The sequence below is a fragment of the Phocoena phocoena genome, chromosome 10 (genome assembly GCF_963924675.1).
Source record: "Phocoena phocoena chromosome 10, mPhoPho1.1, whole genome shotgun sequence".
NCBI classification, from domain to species: domain Eukaryota; kingdom Metazoa; phylum Chordata; class Mammalia; order Artiodactyla; family Phocoenidae; genus Phocoena; species Phocoena phocoena.
Window position 1 is genome coordinate 41,141,606 of NC_089228.1, and position 16,296 is coordinate 41,157,901.

General features: G+C 44.2%; 1 protein-coding gene across 1 annotated transcript; it reads right to left on the reverse strand.

Annotated features, from left to right (window-relative positions):
* Positions 1 to 10,306: 10,306 nt before the first annotated feature.
* On the reverse strand, positions 10,307 to 12,242 carry CCRL2 (C-C motif chemokine receptor like 2). The gene is made up of 2 exons (XM_065885641.1): positions 11,976 to 12,242; positions 10,307 to 11,414 (listed from the first exon to the last, which is right to left on the reverse strand). Exon 2 carries the CDS (start codon positions 11,400 to 11,402, stop codon positions 10,356 to 10,358), a length of 1,047 nt encoding a protein of 348 aa, XP_065741713.1. The 5' UTR covers positions 11,403 to 11,414; positions 11,976 to 12,242; the 3' UTR covers positions 10,307 to 10,355.
* Between the last annotated feature and the right edge of the window lie 4,054 nt (positions 12,243 to 16,296).

Genomic DNA, 16,296 nt, shown 5'->3' on the forward strand with positions numbered 1-16,296 from the left:
GATGGTCTGGAGTCTAAGTTCAGGCCAAGCAACTCTTTTCCTCAAGGGCACCTGTTGGTCCCTCATATAGTTGTGTGTGTGTGTGTGTGTGTGTGTGTGTGTGTGTTTGAGTGTGTATGTGCATGTGTGTGTGTGTGTTTCTAAGGCGGGGGAAGGAATAGAGAGTAGGAATCAAGGGATTAGTGGAAGAAGCCGGGTATCAAGAAGATTTATGAGTATTTGCTATTTGAAGTAAATAGCATCAGGTATAGTAAATTTACAAATATAGACATAGGAAAATGTGGAACACAGTGGGCCCTCCATGTCCATGTCCACGGATTACACATCCTTGAATTCAACCAACTGAGGATTGAAGATATTTGAAAACAAATTACAGAAAGTTCCAGACAGCAAAACTTGAATTTGCAATTTACATTGTATTAGGTATTATAAGTAGTCCAGAGATGATTTAAAATATATGGGAGGACATGCATAGGTTATATGCAAATACTACACCATTTTATATAAGGGACTTGAGCATCCTTGGATTTTGGCATCCACAGGGTGTCCTGGAACCAATCCCTGCAAATACCGAGGTACAGGGGACAACTGTACATCTATCCCTTGGCCTTGTTGGCCCTCAACCTCCGGCTAACCTCTGGTCACCAGTTTATTCCCACTTTTCTCAGCCAGGCTCTTTAAAGCGTGGTCAGAGAGGGCTGCCTTCACTTCAGCAAGTCAGGTGGGTGTTTGGGTCATTCTCTCTTCACCCCACTGTAGTTTGATTCTAACCTGTTCACTCCCTTGAAGCGGTTCTGGAATAGGACAGCCCCAGCTTCCCAAATGGCCAAGCTTAATAGGGTTCACATCTCTTTTCCCTGAGCCCCTTACTATGTCTGATCCTGTGGACATGTGCTCCTTGAAGTTCTGTTTCCTCAGCTTCCATGCTGCTGCTCCTTCCTTTTTCTGCCTTTTTGAAGGTCCATGCTTTGTCCTTTAAGTGTGTTCCCCCAGTTTTCTTCTCCAGAGTTTCAAATCTGACCCACTATCTTGATGCCAGGGAAGGGACTTAAGAGAGAACCAAATGGTTGGGTTTTAGCTGCTAATGCACAGACTCTCCCCACCAGTAAACAGGGCCCATTGGGGTCCTACCTTAGATTAGTAACTCTTCCCTGAGAAAGGATCATTTTCCTGTTTTTAGTATTTCCAATGGCTCATTGGACTCAACAGGCAAACCTGCGTCAACCAGGGTGAATCTTCCCTTTCAAAGGCAGAGAGCAGACAAGAATGGCCAGCATTGACCAGTATCAATGAGATAGGCAGGCATAGCACAGGGAGATCACCTCAGTGCTCTGTGACCACCTAGAGGATGCAAGAGGGAGGGGATATGGGGATATATGTATCCGTATAGCGGATTCACTTTGTTATACAGCAGAAACTAACACAACACTGTAAAGCAGTTATACTCCAATAAAGATGTTAAAAAATAAATGAGATAGGCAGTTCTGCTGCTGCCTGCAGAAGCCTCTGAAATCTGTCAGGAAGGACATTAATTACGGTCCCATAATCCTAGAATGAAAACTCCCTTTTTTGCTACTTTGAATTATGGCCCAGATATGTAGTCCAGCCTCACTAGTAAACTAGAAGTTTACTGAGGGAGCAACATTTGATGGTGTAGCCATATTAGTCATAATACCAGCAAGATAAAACATCATATTTGAACCGTATAAACCTTCTTGTATAAATAAGATACTTAGGTGAAATTAAAGGCCCATGAAATCCCCTTTTCTGGCTGAAATAAAAATTTCAAAATCTAACATCGCTGTATCCATTAACTCATGCTAAGTTATGTCAATGTCTTACACAACAAAGGTTTGTTTCTGTCTCACGTTCATACCTGTCATAGGTCATCAGTGGCTCTGTTGTTCATTTCTTTATTCTGAGACCCAGGCTGAACCAGCAGCCCCTGCCTGGGGCACACTGGCCTGTAGACAGAGCGGGAAATGAAAGGGAGATGGAGGCAACACAAAAAAACTCTTAAAGCTTCCTTCTAGGAGAGGCCATATCATTTCCATCATTTCATCGCCCAAAGCAAGTCAGGCGGCCGTAGCATCAATGAGGGGGGTCTTTGGTCCCGCATTCTTTCACCCTGACACTGAATTGAGTGTGGGGCTGTGTTTGGTGTCCCTGCTTTTACTTCCTCAGACCTCAAGTTCCTTACAGTCTTCAAGGAAAGCTTGTATTCTGCACGGTCCCCACTCTAAACTTTTTTTCTGCCCAACACAGATTTTAACAACCATCAATTGTAATACATTTCAGCAGATTCCACTTCAGATTGTACTGAATTAGTGTTTCCTCAATTTTCTGGAAAACATTCTTGCCTGTAGTTATCCCATGTGGACTATTCCTGGAGGCTAATTCTTTACTCACTTCAAACTCACCACTGATTCCTCAAATAGACAATAGTTAACAGCATCTGTAACATCTGTTTACTCATCAAAAGCCAAGGAAAGCCACTCAAATCATTTGTCCTATTTCTTGTTCCCAAAGTTTTCAGCTCTTTAAGCAAGAGTTGTCAGTGAAAGGCTAAAGTCTTAAGTTAATTTTCTCTGGGCACATTTGTTTACAGCTGCAATCAAACATGATTTCATTAACTCAACATAGGTAAATGGCTTTTCTTGCTTGGCTAACAAATGAGCTATTTAGAAAGTTACTTTGCTTGCAGCCTCATTTCTTTTTTTGTTTTGAAGATTTTTTTTTTTTTTTTTTTGGCCGCACCACACAACTTGTGGGAACTCAGTTCCCCCACCAAAGATTGAACCCCGGCCCATGGCAGTGAAAGTGCCAAGTCCTAACCACCAGACCTCCAGGGAAGTCCCTTGAAGAAATTCTGTTGGGATGAGATATTTCACTTTAAAATTTGTAATTTTCCTGACCATTTTTCCCCTATGAGTTTGGAATAGTGCAATGAATGCTTAGTCTGGAAATGTCAACACATGTTGTATTCTTTTAGCACAGCTATAGTTTCATTGCATAATAAATACAGTGCTTTGGCATCTAATTTGATAACAAAATAATCCACAATCCATAGTGTCTTATTAGTGTGACATTCAAAATTCACTTTTCTCTTCTTTGCTTGTTTTAACACGATGAATATGCACTGGTAATAAAAATTTTAAAAAAGGTGGTTTGGCTCTATGTGTATAAAGATAAACTGTTCTCTCTACTTACAACACTTATATTTTTTATATTGAAGTAGCATTGATTTACAATGTTGTGTTAATTTCTGCTGTACAGCAAAGTGATTCAGTTATTTAGATATTCTTTTTCATATTCTTTTCCATTATGGTTTATCACAGGATACTGAATATAGTTCCCTGTGCTATACAGTAGGACCTTGTTGTTTATCCATTCCATAGATAATAGTTTGTATCTGCTAATCCCAAACTCCCAATTCATCCCTCTCTCATTCCCCTCCGCCTTGGCAACCACAAGTCTGTTCTCTATGTCTATCTACTCACAACACTTATGACACCAAATATGTGTGGGTTTTCTACACCAAACAATTCTCTAATTCTCTGTGGACACCAACTGGGTTTCCTGCAAGTCAGTTCAATTCTGACACTAACCACTTGGAGTTAACACAGACCTACAAGGTTAAGCGCTCAGGCCCACAAGACTGCCCTCTTTTTTCAGACACCAATCACAAGTAGTGGGTTCCCAGGTTACCTGTACTTTTGTCCAACTTGGCTGTAAACTGGGGAATCCCACGACCCCCTCCTCAGGTTTGATAATTTGCTATAATGGCTCAAAGAACCCAGGGAAACACTTTACTTATTGTTACCTATTTATATTAAAAGATTGTATAAAAGATAGAAAAAGAATAGCCGGATGAAAAGGTACATAGGCTAAGGGTCTGGAAGGGTCTAGAGCGTAGGAGCTTCTATCCCCATGGAGTCGGGGTGTGCAACTCTTCCAGTACATGAATGTGTTCACTAACCAAGAAGCTCTCTGAATCCTGTAGTTTAGGGTTTGTATGGAAGTTTCGTAACATAGACACAATTGACTAAGTCATTGACCATTGGTGATTATCCAGCCACTCTCCCATCTCTGGAAGTCAGGAAGCAGAGCTGAAAGTTCCAATCCTCTCATCACAAGGTTGGTTCTGGGAACCAGCTCCCATCCTGAAGCTATCTAGGGAATCACCAAGTGTCACCTCATCAGCATACACTCAGGTCTGACTGAAACTCAGGTAGAGGGTTTATTATGAATAACAAAGGACACTCCTATCACCCCATCAGTCAGGGCTGAAGACCGGAGGTATATGTCTTATTGTATCACAACATCACAGTCTGGTACTTGAAATGCTATTGAATTATAACTGGCTGTAATTTACAATGCACCAAGCAGCAGTGGGAAGCCATGAGAGTGCCACAGACCACCTCTGTCAAAACCACTGGACTCGGCCATTGCAGTGCAAAAGCAACCACTGGCAATACATATATAAATGAGTGTGGTCGTGTTCCAAAAAAACTTTATTTTATTGAAAATAAAGTTTCTGAAATTCGACACTGAAGTTCGGATTTCATATAATTTTCACATGTCATGAAATATTCTTTTGATTTTTTCCAACTATTAAAAAAAAAGTCAACGCTACTCTTTGCGCATGCGCCCATCCTTTGGCTGCTGCTCTTTGTCCTGGCGTAGGAACATCCCTGGCTCCTTTCATCCATTCTTGCAAGGTGAGCTCTGCCTCTCTCGGATGTGCAGGACCAGTTCCTGGAAGTGCTCTAGAAGTACAACGGCGACGACTCTTCCTTCCAACGTACCAGGTGTTGCGAGGCCTGGAGCTGCTCTGGCGCAGCGATACAGTCGCCGCGGTGGTCCGACGCTCCGCACCCGGTGCCGGGACTATCGGTGCCGCGGAGGAGTCCAAGCTCCTGTCTGCGCCTGCGCGGTGCTTCCGCGGAGCGTGGCGTTGCACGAAGCGTGGAAGGTACGCCTGCAGGCAGCTTCCCTAGCGGTGCGCGTTTAGTTTTGAGGGAAAAGCCAGTATCTTGTGGTGCTGGGAGCTTCCCTATCACATCGTGTCAGGAGGAACGTCGTGTGTACTTAAGTTGTTGGGAAACGGACTGAGTCTGCATACTTTTTTCTCAGCTGTTAGCCTTAGCGTATTCGGAATCATTTGGCCCGCCATTGTCTCCAGAAATAATTACAGGTCAGTCCTGAGTGGGAAAGAAGTGGCATGTGCTGCAGGACGTCTAGAGCAAAGTCGCAGCTCTGCTGCTGTGTGGCTGTATGACCTCGGGTAAGTCCTTCACCTTCTCTGGGCTCAGCTTTGTAAGTAAAATGAGGGGTTGGGGCTTGTTCTCTACGACTCTGCTACAGATTGAGTCTGACCCCAGTCATGAGGGACCAGAAGGGAGGAGACTTTTAAAATTTGTACTTGGGGTCAATCTTTCTTCTTTGTTTTTATCCAGACAAAATCAGAGTCAGTTTTGCCCTTCAACTTGGTCTTATGAATATTTCCGTTTGTGCAGTGGGGGTCAGAGAGGGTTCAGTGGACATTCATATACCCTCCATGTAGAGTTGACAGGTGTTAACGTTTTGATGTGTTTTCCCTCTTGCTTCTTTTATATGCACCTGGTGTGTGTATGTGTGTGATTGAATTATTTGAATGTGAGCTGTGACTGTGACATTTCACTCCTACATTCTTGAGCATGCATTCTTTAAGAATAGGGACATTCTCCCACATAATCGCAATTTTATTGTCACCCTTGAAAATGATAAGTATGTCATCTGACATTTTGTTTATAGTCATATTTTTCCGATTTTCTCTGGAATGGCTTTAAGCCTCTTTCTTAAGGAAGTGCTCCCACTACCCATTGGCAGTCAACTCCTCCTGCCTTCCCTCACAGGCATGAGTGTCACCTCTCTGGGGGAATAACAGCACCTGTGTTGGCTGGAGTCTCTCTCTTGGCCACCTCCTCATCCATCACCACGTCGCAGCTCCTCTAGTCCATTTGGAGATGAATCCCACAGACTCTGCCTTGGAGTCCTTCAGAGACAAAAGAGTGGAGACAGTGAGTATGCATGCAGATAGCCATCCGCTGGAAGTGGCATCAGCTTGGGGACATGGGTTGTGTGCTTTGCCGAGGAGGGAGCGTCTGTTTGCACGGGGCAGCTGGGGACGGTCCTGAGCCATGGTGAGCAAGCTGGGTGCACCCCCAGGAAGTGTGTGGCAGGTGTTCTGCAAAGGTGGACGCCTGAAAGAGCGTGTGAGCAGGGGCTCTGGTGGGATGGCTGTCCACAGACTCATAGCAGGACTGTTGAGCTGATATATGTACATGTATAGATGATTCACTTTGTTATAAAGCAGAAACTAACACACCATTGTAAAGCAGTTATACTCCAATAGAGATGTTAAAAAAAAATTGTTGAGCTGACCACGTGGTTGAGGGCAGAGGAAAACACATTTTGTCATAGGTGATATAAGTGAGATGGTCCGAACCTCCCCACCACTCCTTCAAACAAAGAAGCTGGGGCTGAGCCACATGTCCCTAGATCCTTTTGTCAACATAGTCATTTACCTGGAGCAGCAGCAGGAGGCTGACGTGGGGACGAGGAGGTCCATCAGAACTGAAATTCAAGCACCATTAGGGTGCAGGCAGCGTCTGTGGAGGGTGTGAGGAAAAGTGGGATGTAGGCAGCGTCCTGTGGGCCAGTCACTGTGCTGCTCACTAAGCCCTCATCCTGGCCAGCAGCCCTTTGTGTGTGGGAGGGGTGTCTTATTCCCAGTTGTCTGAGGCACAGGGAGGCTAGATGGCCTGTGTTGGGTCCCACAGGAAGAGAGAGACACCCTTTCCTACCTTCTCCCAGAGCAGGCGTGGCAGGGGACTCCAGGGAGGTGACTCATGGCCCCGCTCATAGCTAAAGACCACACCACAGGGAAAAATCAAAGGATTCGGAGTTTGAATCAAAGATTTTCTTCTGTTAGATGTGCCAGAGATGGTTCTTTGGCGAACTTTGCTTTTCACAGGGTCTGTAAATGGGTGGCTGAGGGGAGCAGCAATCCTTGGATGTGCCTTCCCCCAGTCCTTTGGACTGTTGTGAAAAATCCGGAGCAATAGTATACAGGAACTCACTCTGTAAACCAAGTGCTGTAGACAAGTCAGGAAGTACTGGGTGGAGGAGAGGAAAGAGTGTGGGATTTGATATCAGAAAATGTCAAGCCCAGATTCTGATCCCTGAGAGCTGTGAGATTTAAGCCTCAGTTTCCACACTTGTAAAATGAGGCTGATGATAGTCAGTTTTCTTTGAAGGACTGTTATGTGGTGCAAATACGTCTGTGAAGGCAGTTGGTAAAGGATAAAGTCCTATTGAAATTCAGGCTTGGTGTGGGAGCCTAAGACCAGGGAATGGTGAGCAGCTCTTAGGAGGGAGGACAACTTGGGCTGATGTGGCCACAGCACATTTGTAAAAACCAAAAAGAACAAGATTATTTGTTGCTTAACTGAAATTCAAAATTAACTGGGCATCCTGTATTTTTTTTTTCAATTTCAGGTTTTATTGCTTTCTCATTCTCTAAATCAGTCACATTTACCATTTTAAAATTTGTTCCATTTGTACCCACAAACACATAAATTGAGATGAATCAGAGATTTCTCATGAGATATCAGTCTTTCTCTCAAATGTCCCAAATCAGAATTGTCTTGACCTGATAGGAAAATTTTTTTGCATTAGAAAATAGTTTACAGGCAAAAACAGAAACACTGTCAAATTTTCTTAAATATGCTAGCTACCTTCTCTTTGGCTTTTTACTGGTTGTTAGTTTTCTAATGCAATAGTTTGTAGAAAAGTGGAAAATGTGTTATTTTTTAAATTGAAGTATCGTTGATTCATATTATTAGTTTCAAGTGTATAGCATAGTGATTCAGTATTTTTTTTTATAAATTTATTTTATCTGTTTTTGGCTGCACTGGGTCTTTGTTGCTGTGCGTGGGCTTTCTCTAGTTCTGGCGAGCGGGGGCTACTCTTTCGTTGCGGTGCGCGGGCTTCTCATTGCGGTGGCTTCTCTTGTCGGGGAGCATGGGTTCTAGGCACGCAGGCTTCAGTAGTTGCGGCTCGCGGGCTCTAGAGCGCAGGCTCAGTAGTTGCAGCACACGGGCTTTGTTGCTCTGCAGCATGTGGGATCTTCCCAGACCCCACACGGGACACGGGAATGAACCCGTGTCCCCTGCATTGGTAGGCGGATTCTTAACCACTGTGCCACCAGGGAAACCCACACAAGTTTATTTTCTATATCCGTGAGTCTTTTTCTATTTTGCATGTGCATTCATTTGTGTTATTTTCTACATTCCACATATAAGTGATATCATACAGTATGTCTTTCTCTGTCTGACTTATTTCATGTAGCATAATATTCTGTAGTCCATCCACGTTTCTGCAAATGTCAGCATTTCATTCTTCTTTATGGCTGAGTATTATTCCATTGTGTGTGTGTATGCATTCATCCGACTTGCACCTGATAGGCACTTGGGCTGCTTTTATTGTAAATAGTGCAAGCATGAATCATTTTTATCTTTAGGACAACTGTCTTCTTCTTCTGGCAGGGGAAGAAGACCTTGCTGGATATACTACTTACGTGTGTGGGCTATTGTAGCTGGATCAGCCATCACAGACTTTTGATTTTCAGTAACTATTTCACTCTCAGTCACTGTAAGAGTTTATTCTCTATATGCTCCATGTTTTCTTTCTGAAAATTCTGAAAGGGTTTGTTCTGTGAATTCATTACTGTGTCTATAAACATCATTTTGCCTGAGATTTCTGTCCCATATGTGGTAGAAGTGAATGGAGAGTCCAGACCTACTCATATCTGGTGAGTATGAGTGTGAAGAAGATATCTCTGTCCCTTCTCCTTCTCCTCTTTTCATATCTGCTGGGGGTACTTTCAGCTGAGGTCTTGCTCTTGACTTGTCATGGTGTTTTTATTGGCTATTTAATGTCATTCAGGGTGAGCCCTGTCTTACTCAGCTAAGGCTGTCACAACAAAATACCATAGACTGGGTGGCTTAAATAGCAGAAATTTATTTCTCACAGTACTCAAGGCTGGGAAGTCCAAGATCAAGGTGCCAGCATGGTGGGGTTTCTGGTGCAGGCTCTCTTCCTGGCTTGCAGATGGCTGCCTTCTTGCTGTGTCTTCACATGGTGCAGAGAGCACGCAAGTTCTCTGGTGTCTCTTCTTATAAGGCATTAATCCCATCCTGAGGACTCCGCCTCATCTAAACCTAATTACCTCCCAAAGGTCCCATTTCCAAATACCATCTCACTGGGGCTTGGGCTTCAACATATGAATGTTTTGTGGGACACAGTTCATCCGTAGCACCTGGTGAGGACACGGAAGAGCCAGTGACTGGTATAGACTGTGCTCCCTACAGGGTCTCCCCCAGGTGCCACCTCCTCCTCCTCCCTCCTCAGTGATGGAGGTGAGAGATTGTGGTCCACAGGCATCCTGTATTCATCTGTCACCTCTCCTTGGGATATGTAACAGAAAATGGGCACTGGATCGCCCCAGGCAAACTCTTCTTGTGATGTTTTATAGTCACAGGCGGTGAGGCCTGAGGTGTACGTTACACTGAAAAGGACAAAACATGCCTTGTGTTAAACATTTCTAGACATAATTGTACGTTTGCTATTGTTAGATAGCAGAAAGTGCTAGAAACCTTGGGAAGCTCAGAGGTTGGGGGTATCTGGGGGCCTCAGGGGTATCTGGGGGCTTCGGGGGTGTGTGGTGAATAGCCAAGAAAACCCAGAGAACTTTCCACAGAGCAAGTCCCTTTTCCTCTTTTTATCCAGAGCCTCCAGCTAGCCATCTCTTTCAATTACCCGAAAGAAACTGTGCCTGATGAATTACCTTTGTGTGAATGGGTTGTTCTAATTTGGAATGTGGTCCGGTTGGTTTTAAAAGTGCATATTTGCTTTATGTGTCTTCTTGCCTGAATTTTAGAAGTTCGGCATATGCTGGACAAGGCATAGGTTCTGGAGTGAATGGCACCGGGTTTGTGTCCCAGCCTTGCCACGCTCTAGCTGTGTGATCTTAGACAAATTTCTGAGCCTCAGTTTCCTCCCCCAGAGAAATGGGACTAATTCCACCTACACCACGAGCAGTCAGTGAGGCACGGAGGAGCTCACGTTTGTCAAGAACCTAGCACAGCGCCTGAGACAAATTCAGCGCTTGGTGAATGTTTCTTCACCTCCCCCTTTTCTTCCTGGAGCCTATTTTATGTACAAATGTGTAAAAACTATTGCACAAAACAATGCAATGAGGGAAAAATTATTGTTTATTTATCCCGCCTTTGGTAGGAGCTAGTTTACATTTAAGTGGAAAGGTGATATTCTTCCCTTGATGTGCCTTGGGCAGGTTCCTCAGTGGATTGAGGTGTGGTGTCACTGCACGGATGGCAGAGTTGGCAGAGGTGTTTCCTAAATGCCTTGTTGAGAAACACGTAGAGGAGAGGGTTGACGCAGCAGTGGGTGGTGGCGATGATTTTCATGATCTGGACACTTCTGTTCAGGTTGTAACTACTCTCACAGCCATGCAGGGAGAAGTGTTCGTTGAAAGCAGACAGGAAAAGTGCAATATTGTAGGGTCCCCACATCAGAAGGAAAACAACCATTACGGTGAAAACAAGCTTGAAAAGGTCACAGTTCCTCGCCCCACACTTTAATGTTTTCCTCATTCGCACGTAGCAAAATACAAAAAAGAACAGTGGCAAAAGAAATCCCAAAATGTTCATCTTTAAGGTCATAAAATGCTTCCAGAATGTCTCATCAGCTGGTAGGAAGTGAGGTCTGGTAAAGAAGCACTTGTGTTTCTGGCTTTCCATCTGAGGTTTGTAAAAAGCAAGTTCAGGCAAAGTGACCAGAATGGCTGTGACCCATGCCAGAGCACTTGTGAAGATGTTGCCAGCCACCATCCTGCAGGCCGAGAAAAGCCTTCTCATGCGGAAAAACTCCTGGTACCTTTGCACAGTCAGAAGGACATTGAAAAATGCCTCACTGTACAGGCCTATGGAGTAGAGTGCCACGAGAATTTTACACAGGGGGTCACCAAGAACCCCCTCACGTGAGGCCGTGTAAGCCCAGAACAGCAGGGTGGGCAAGAAACACAAGTTAGAAATTGCCAAGTTGAGGAAATAGATATTTTCCACTTGCTTGAGTCCTTTGTATTTTACCAGGATAAGCACAACCAAGATATTGTCCAGGAGGCCAGCCGTGAACACCGTGGTGTAGAGGTAAGGCACCAGCTGGGCTGAGAGAATCTTGGGCTCGTATGGGGTGCATGGTGCTATTTCGTTGTTACTCAGATTGTCTTCTATGAGGACATCATAATCGTCCTCTGGTGCTGACGTGTAATTAGCCATCTTCAGGCTGCCCTGTGGAGAAATGAAAGATGATTTTCCCTTCATACAGCTGTGTGGTCCTAGAGGAAACGGCACACAGGACTAGAGCCCAGGCAGCCATACTTGCCCTTTTCCGGTGTCTGATTTTAGCCAGAGCAGGTCTACAACTCAGAAGACTGAAAATAAACATTTCTTTAACACGCCCTGTATCCTGAGAGCAGCCGCTATGATTCATCCCTTCATTAAGCACTTAGGTGTTTAGTACTATGCGAGCTACCACAGGCAGACAAAAGTAAGCATTACCCTTCTTCATATAACTTCATTCTCTTGGTAGAAACAAGACTCGCCTACCTGAAGCCATGTAGGAAAAAACACAATTAAAGAGAACCAAGTACCGGGGTTTAGTTTCACAAAATTGGTGTCAGTCGCAATTTCTGTGCATTTAAAAAGTTTGCTCACCCCCCGTAACAGCTTCCTGTGACAGGCGGAGAGGTCTGAGTTCTTCTCTTGAAGGATATAAATAAATGTTTGCAAAAGCGAAACCACCCTAAGCATTAGCATGGACATAACTGGTTAAATACATCGAAGACTTACCACTGACCGAGTTCGTAGGCGGGGAGGGTATGGCCTCCTGACCTACCCTCCGAGTTGCTGTGGGAACCGTCTGGGTCAGTTAAAAGCTGGCTTCCTTCAGAACAGCTGGCCCCTGACCCTTAGGGCCAAGAGAAACCACTGTTTATCCCCCTGGTGGCTGTGTTCCACCAGTCACACATCTCAGGGACTAACCAAAATAGAGCAACTTGAAAGCTCCCCCAGACCCCCAGAGAGTTTCTTAAGCTGCAAAGAGAAACTGGGAAGTTGTTTTCTCCTGCTGCTTCCACCCCCACCCCGTACCCCGCCTTTGATTTCCCTGTGGCCATCCTGCTGGCTGCCCTAGATAAGGGAACTAAGTTACTGCTGCTTCTCAGTGATACTGAGGGAGGGCTAGCGAAGTGCTCTGACGTGTAACTCTGAGCAGGTGGTGGCTTGCAGCAGAGGAGAGAAGTGTCACATACGATGACTGTGCGTCCAGGCCCAGGGGCTTGAGGCTCCTATGTAGCATTTCATCAGCATTAGCATATGGGGCTTCAAGAACTTGCAGTGAGAACCACTGCTTTGGTTTTCATTGTCCCTTTTGAGAGACGCTGTGTGCTTTGGCTGAGGAATGGGGCCCCAGTAGGGTCCGCTCTGGGGACAGTGGAAGCTACAGAGTGATGTCAGTTGGGAAGGGGGTGGTGCAGAGACAGAACCTCAGTACCAGTGCCTGGGGGAAATTGATGTGAGGGAACCAAGGAGTTAGGCAAGATGTTAGGAGCTGACCCTGCTCCTAGAAGGAGGGCCCAGCACAGGAAAATTCCATGGTGAGGATGCAGAGGCTCCAAGTCACATGCAGAGAATGTGAGGGGAACAAGTTCAACCCCTGTTTGAGGCTGGGGTGGGGTGACGTTTAAGGCCAGAGAGAAAGGAAGCTGAGAGTCCAGATTTGGAGTGGTGGGAGGAGGAAGGGGATGGGGGCAGTTTGGAAGAAAGATGAACTGAGGAAAAGAACTTGAAATAACTGGAAAATCTGTATGAACTTCTCCTGGATCAACTCTTTGTACCTGTGATGGACCTAATTTGAGGACCAGTCTTGCATGTTGGCTTAGCATTCATTTCGCTGGTTAAACGACATCTGTTAATGCCAAAGATATGTTTGAGGTGGTAGTCGGTGCAGAATGTGGACTTGCCAAAATAGAAATAGAACTGAGGAAACTATTAAGGGAAAGGAAAAATAAACATTAAAAGGGCCTGGACAAATATGTGATCGAGCATTAGATTTAACTCAGAGGGAAGCTCATGATGTTCCTCCGTATGGAGGGGTTGGGAGGCGTTGGTGCTGGTGGGAACCTGGCTCTGAATGTTTCCCGGCAAGTCTTCCCCCACTGCCCGGCAGTATGGCTTCTGTGAGTGAGTGAGGGCCACCGTGCCCTGCTCCTTCCTCCTGGGGCTCAGCCCCCTGCGGCTGGGCTATCTGTAGCCACGCCAGTACCCCCAGAACTTTGACGGAGTAAGTGATGGTGGCTCGTGGTGCTTTATTGCCTGATACTCACTGGTCAGTCCCAGGCAGGGGACTGAGGGTCAAGTCAAACTTTGAAACTTGAAAAACCCTGTGAACATACGCACTGCATTATATGGTTAAGTGGAGGAAAATGGCAGCAAGCAGGCACCTCATCTGTGTCACAGAATCATGTGAAATTTGAAGTTTCCTAAAGAAGGCACTGTTTGGTAAATTCAGGATCACCCTAGCTTCCTGATATTTGTATGGCCTTCACTTTCTGAATTATTTTATTTTGGCTTGATTCCCAGCATTCTGCTTATCCACACCCAGACATGGGATTCTTTTTTTTTTTTTAATTGAGATATAATTGACAAATAACATTGTGTAAGTTTAAGGTGTACCGTATTGATTTGATACATTTATATTGCAATATGATTGCCATGATAGTGTTAGCTAACAAAATTATCAACTTTTCTGGTGGTGGGAAAAATTAAGGTCTATTCTCTTAGCAATTTTAATGTTTATAATACAGTTTTGTTGTCTATAATCACTGTACTGTGTATTAGATCTCTAAGACTGTGGGATTCTTGGAAATTCTAAACTGGTAGGTAGGAATGGTTTAAAGGTCTGAAGTTGAGGCAAGAGGAAAGTTGTATTTACCATTCTAAAATCTGGAACTGGGCTTCCCTGGTGGCGCAGTGGTTGAGAGTCTGCCTGCCGATGCAGGGGACACAGGTTCGTGCCCCGGTCCGGGAAGATCCCACATGCCGCGGAGCGGCTGCGCCCGTGAGCCATGGCCGCTGAGCCTGCGCGTCCGGTGCCTGTGCTCGGCAACGGGAGAGGCCACAGCAGTGAGAGGCCCGCGTACCGCAAAAAAAAAAAATAAAATAAAAAAAAAATAAATAAAATCTGGAACTGTAATAGGGTCATTATTATTGGTGAAACTTCACCACATGCTGTGGCTTTGGCATGTAGCTCACGAACCTTACCTGTGAGGGTCTGAGTTCCTCTTTATTACTATAATTAAATCCCAGTTTTTAAAAAATTAAAGTATAGTTGATTTGCAATATTATATTAGTTTCAGGGATATAACAAAGTGATTCAGTATTTTTATAGATTACACTCCATTTAAAGTTATTACAAAATAATGGCTATATTTCCCTGTGCTGTACAATATATCCTTGTTGCTTGTTTATTTTATATATAATAGTTTGTATCTTTTAATCCTTTACCCCTATCTTGCCCTTTCTCCCCTTTCCTCTCCCCACTGGTAACCACTAGTTTGTTCTCTACATCCGTGAGTACCTTTCTATTTTGTTATATTCATTAGTTTGTTTTATTTTTTAGATTCCACATATAAGTGATATAGTATTTGTGATAGGATATAGTATTTGTCTTTCTCTGACTTATTTCACTAAGCATAATACTCTCTAGGTCTATCCATGTTGTTGCAAATTGCAAAATTTCATTTATTTTTATGGTTGATACTCCATTGTATGTGTACACACCACATCTTCTTTATCCATTCATCTGTTTATGGACACTTAGGTTGCTTCCATATCTTAGCTAATGTAAATAATGCGGCTATGAGCATTGGAGGGCATATATCTTTTCATATTAGTGGTTTCATTTTGTTCTGATCTATACCTAGGAGTGTAATTGCTGGGTCATATGAAGTTTTATTTTTTTGAAGAACCTCCATACTCTTTTCCACAGTGGTTGTACCAATTTGCATTCCCACCAACAGTGTATGAGGGTTCCCTTTTCTCCACAGCCTCACCAACTTTAGTTTTTTGTGGTCTTTTTGATGATAGCCATTCTGACAGGTGTGAGGTGATGATAATTTTATTGTGGTTTTGATTTGTATTTCTCTGATGACTAATGATGTTGAGCAGTGTTTCATGTGCCTGTTGGCCATCTGTATGTCTTCTTTGGAAAAATGTCTATTCAAGTTCAATCCCAGTTTCAGTCTAGGAAACCGTCATGTTATAACTCTCATTCCCCCATACATGTAGATCATGCATTTATTCAATTCATTTATTCAACAAATGTTTGTAAAGTGCCTAGCATGTGCCCAGCAGTGTTCCAGGTGCTGGGGACACATCAGTAGGCAAACATCCTGACCTTCATGGGACTTACATTACAGACAAAAAGAAAATAAGTAAATTGTAGGGTAGTAGGAGAGAAGTTCTGTGGAGAAAAGCAAAGCAGGGAAGGAGACTAGGAAGGACCAGGGTGGTTTGGGGGTTCACATTTTACGTAGGATAGTCAGAGAAAGCTGTGCTGACAAGATGAGCTCTGACAAGATGAAGCAGCAGATGATTAGGTCCAATAATTTATACTCATTATCTCATTTTTTTCTTGTTTCTAAGTTCTTATATTAGGGAGGTTGGAAGACACACTGGGTGATGACTTTATTAATAATTTTACAGGAGATGCGGAAATATTCTTCATGTTACGTTGGCCCTCAGTAAAAAAAACAAGCAAAGGATGCGGTGCACCTGTTAGTAATTTATTGCCTTTCAGCTCCTAACCCACCCTTCCTTGCCTTGCTTTGTGATCCTTGAGCTGAACCCTATAAGCATTTCTCCTTTGCCAGCTGATGTAGAAGGCTCTGAGAATCACAGGAAGAGGCAGGGGCTTCTCATTCTGTTACAGAATTTTGTTATTGTTTGTTTGTTTTTGCTCCTTGGGATGACCTGACAGTGCTGTGTGGAGACCGAGTGGTGCCCACCCTCTTGTGGGTCTCACTGGTACCCCTGCAGGCAGTTTCCTGCTCACCAGCCCCCAAGGGCCTCACCTTGACAAGCTTCCTGACCATCCAGTGGGTTGCAGTCA

Bases quoted from the DNA above. Each gene is read 5' to 3' on its own strand.
- CCRL2 (XM_065885641.1), bottom strand. From the start codon at position 11,402: ATGGCTAATTACACGTCAGCACCAGAGGACGATTATGATGTCCTCATA.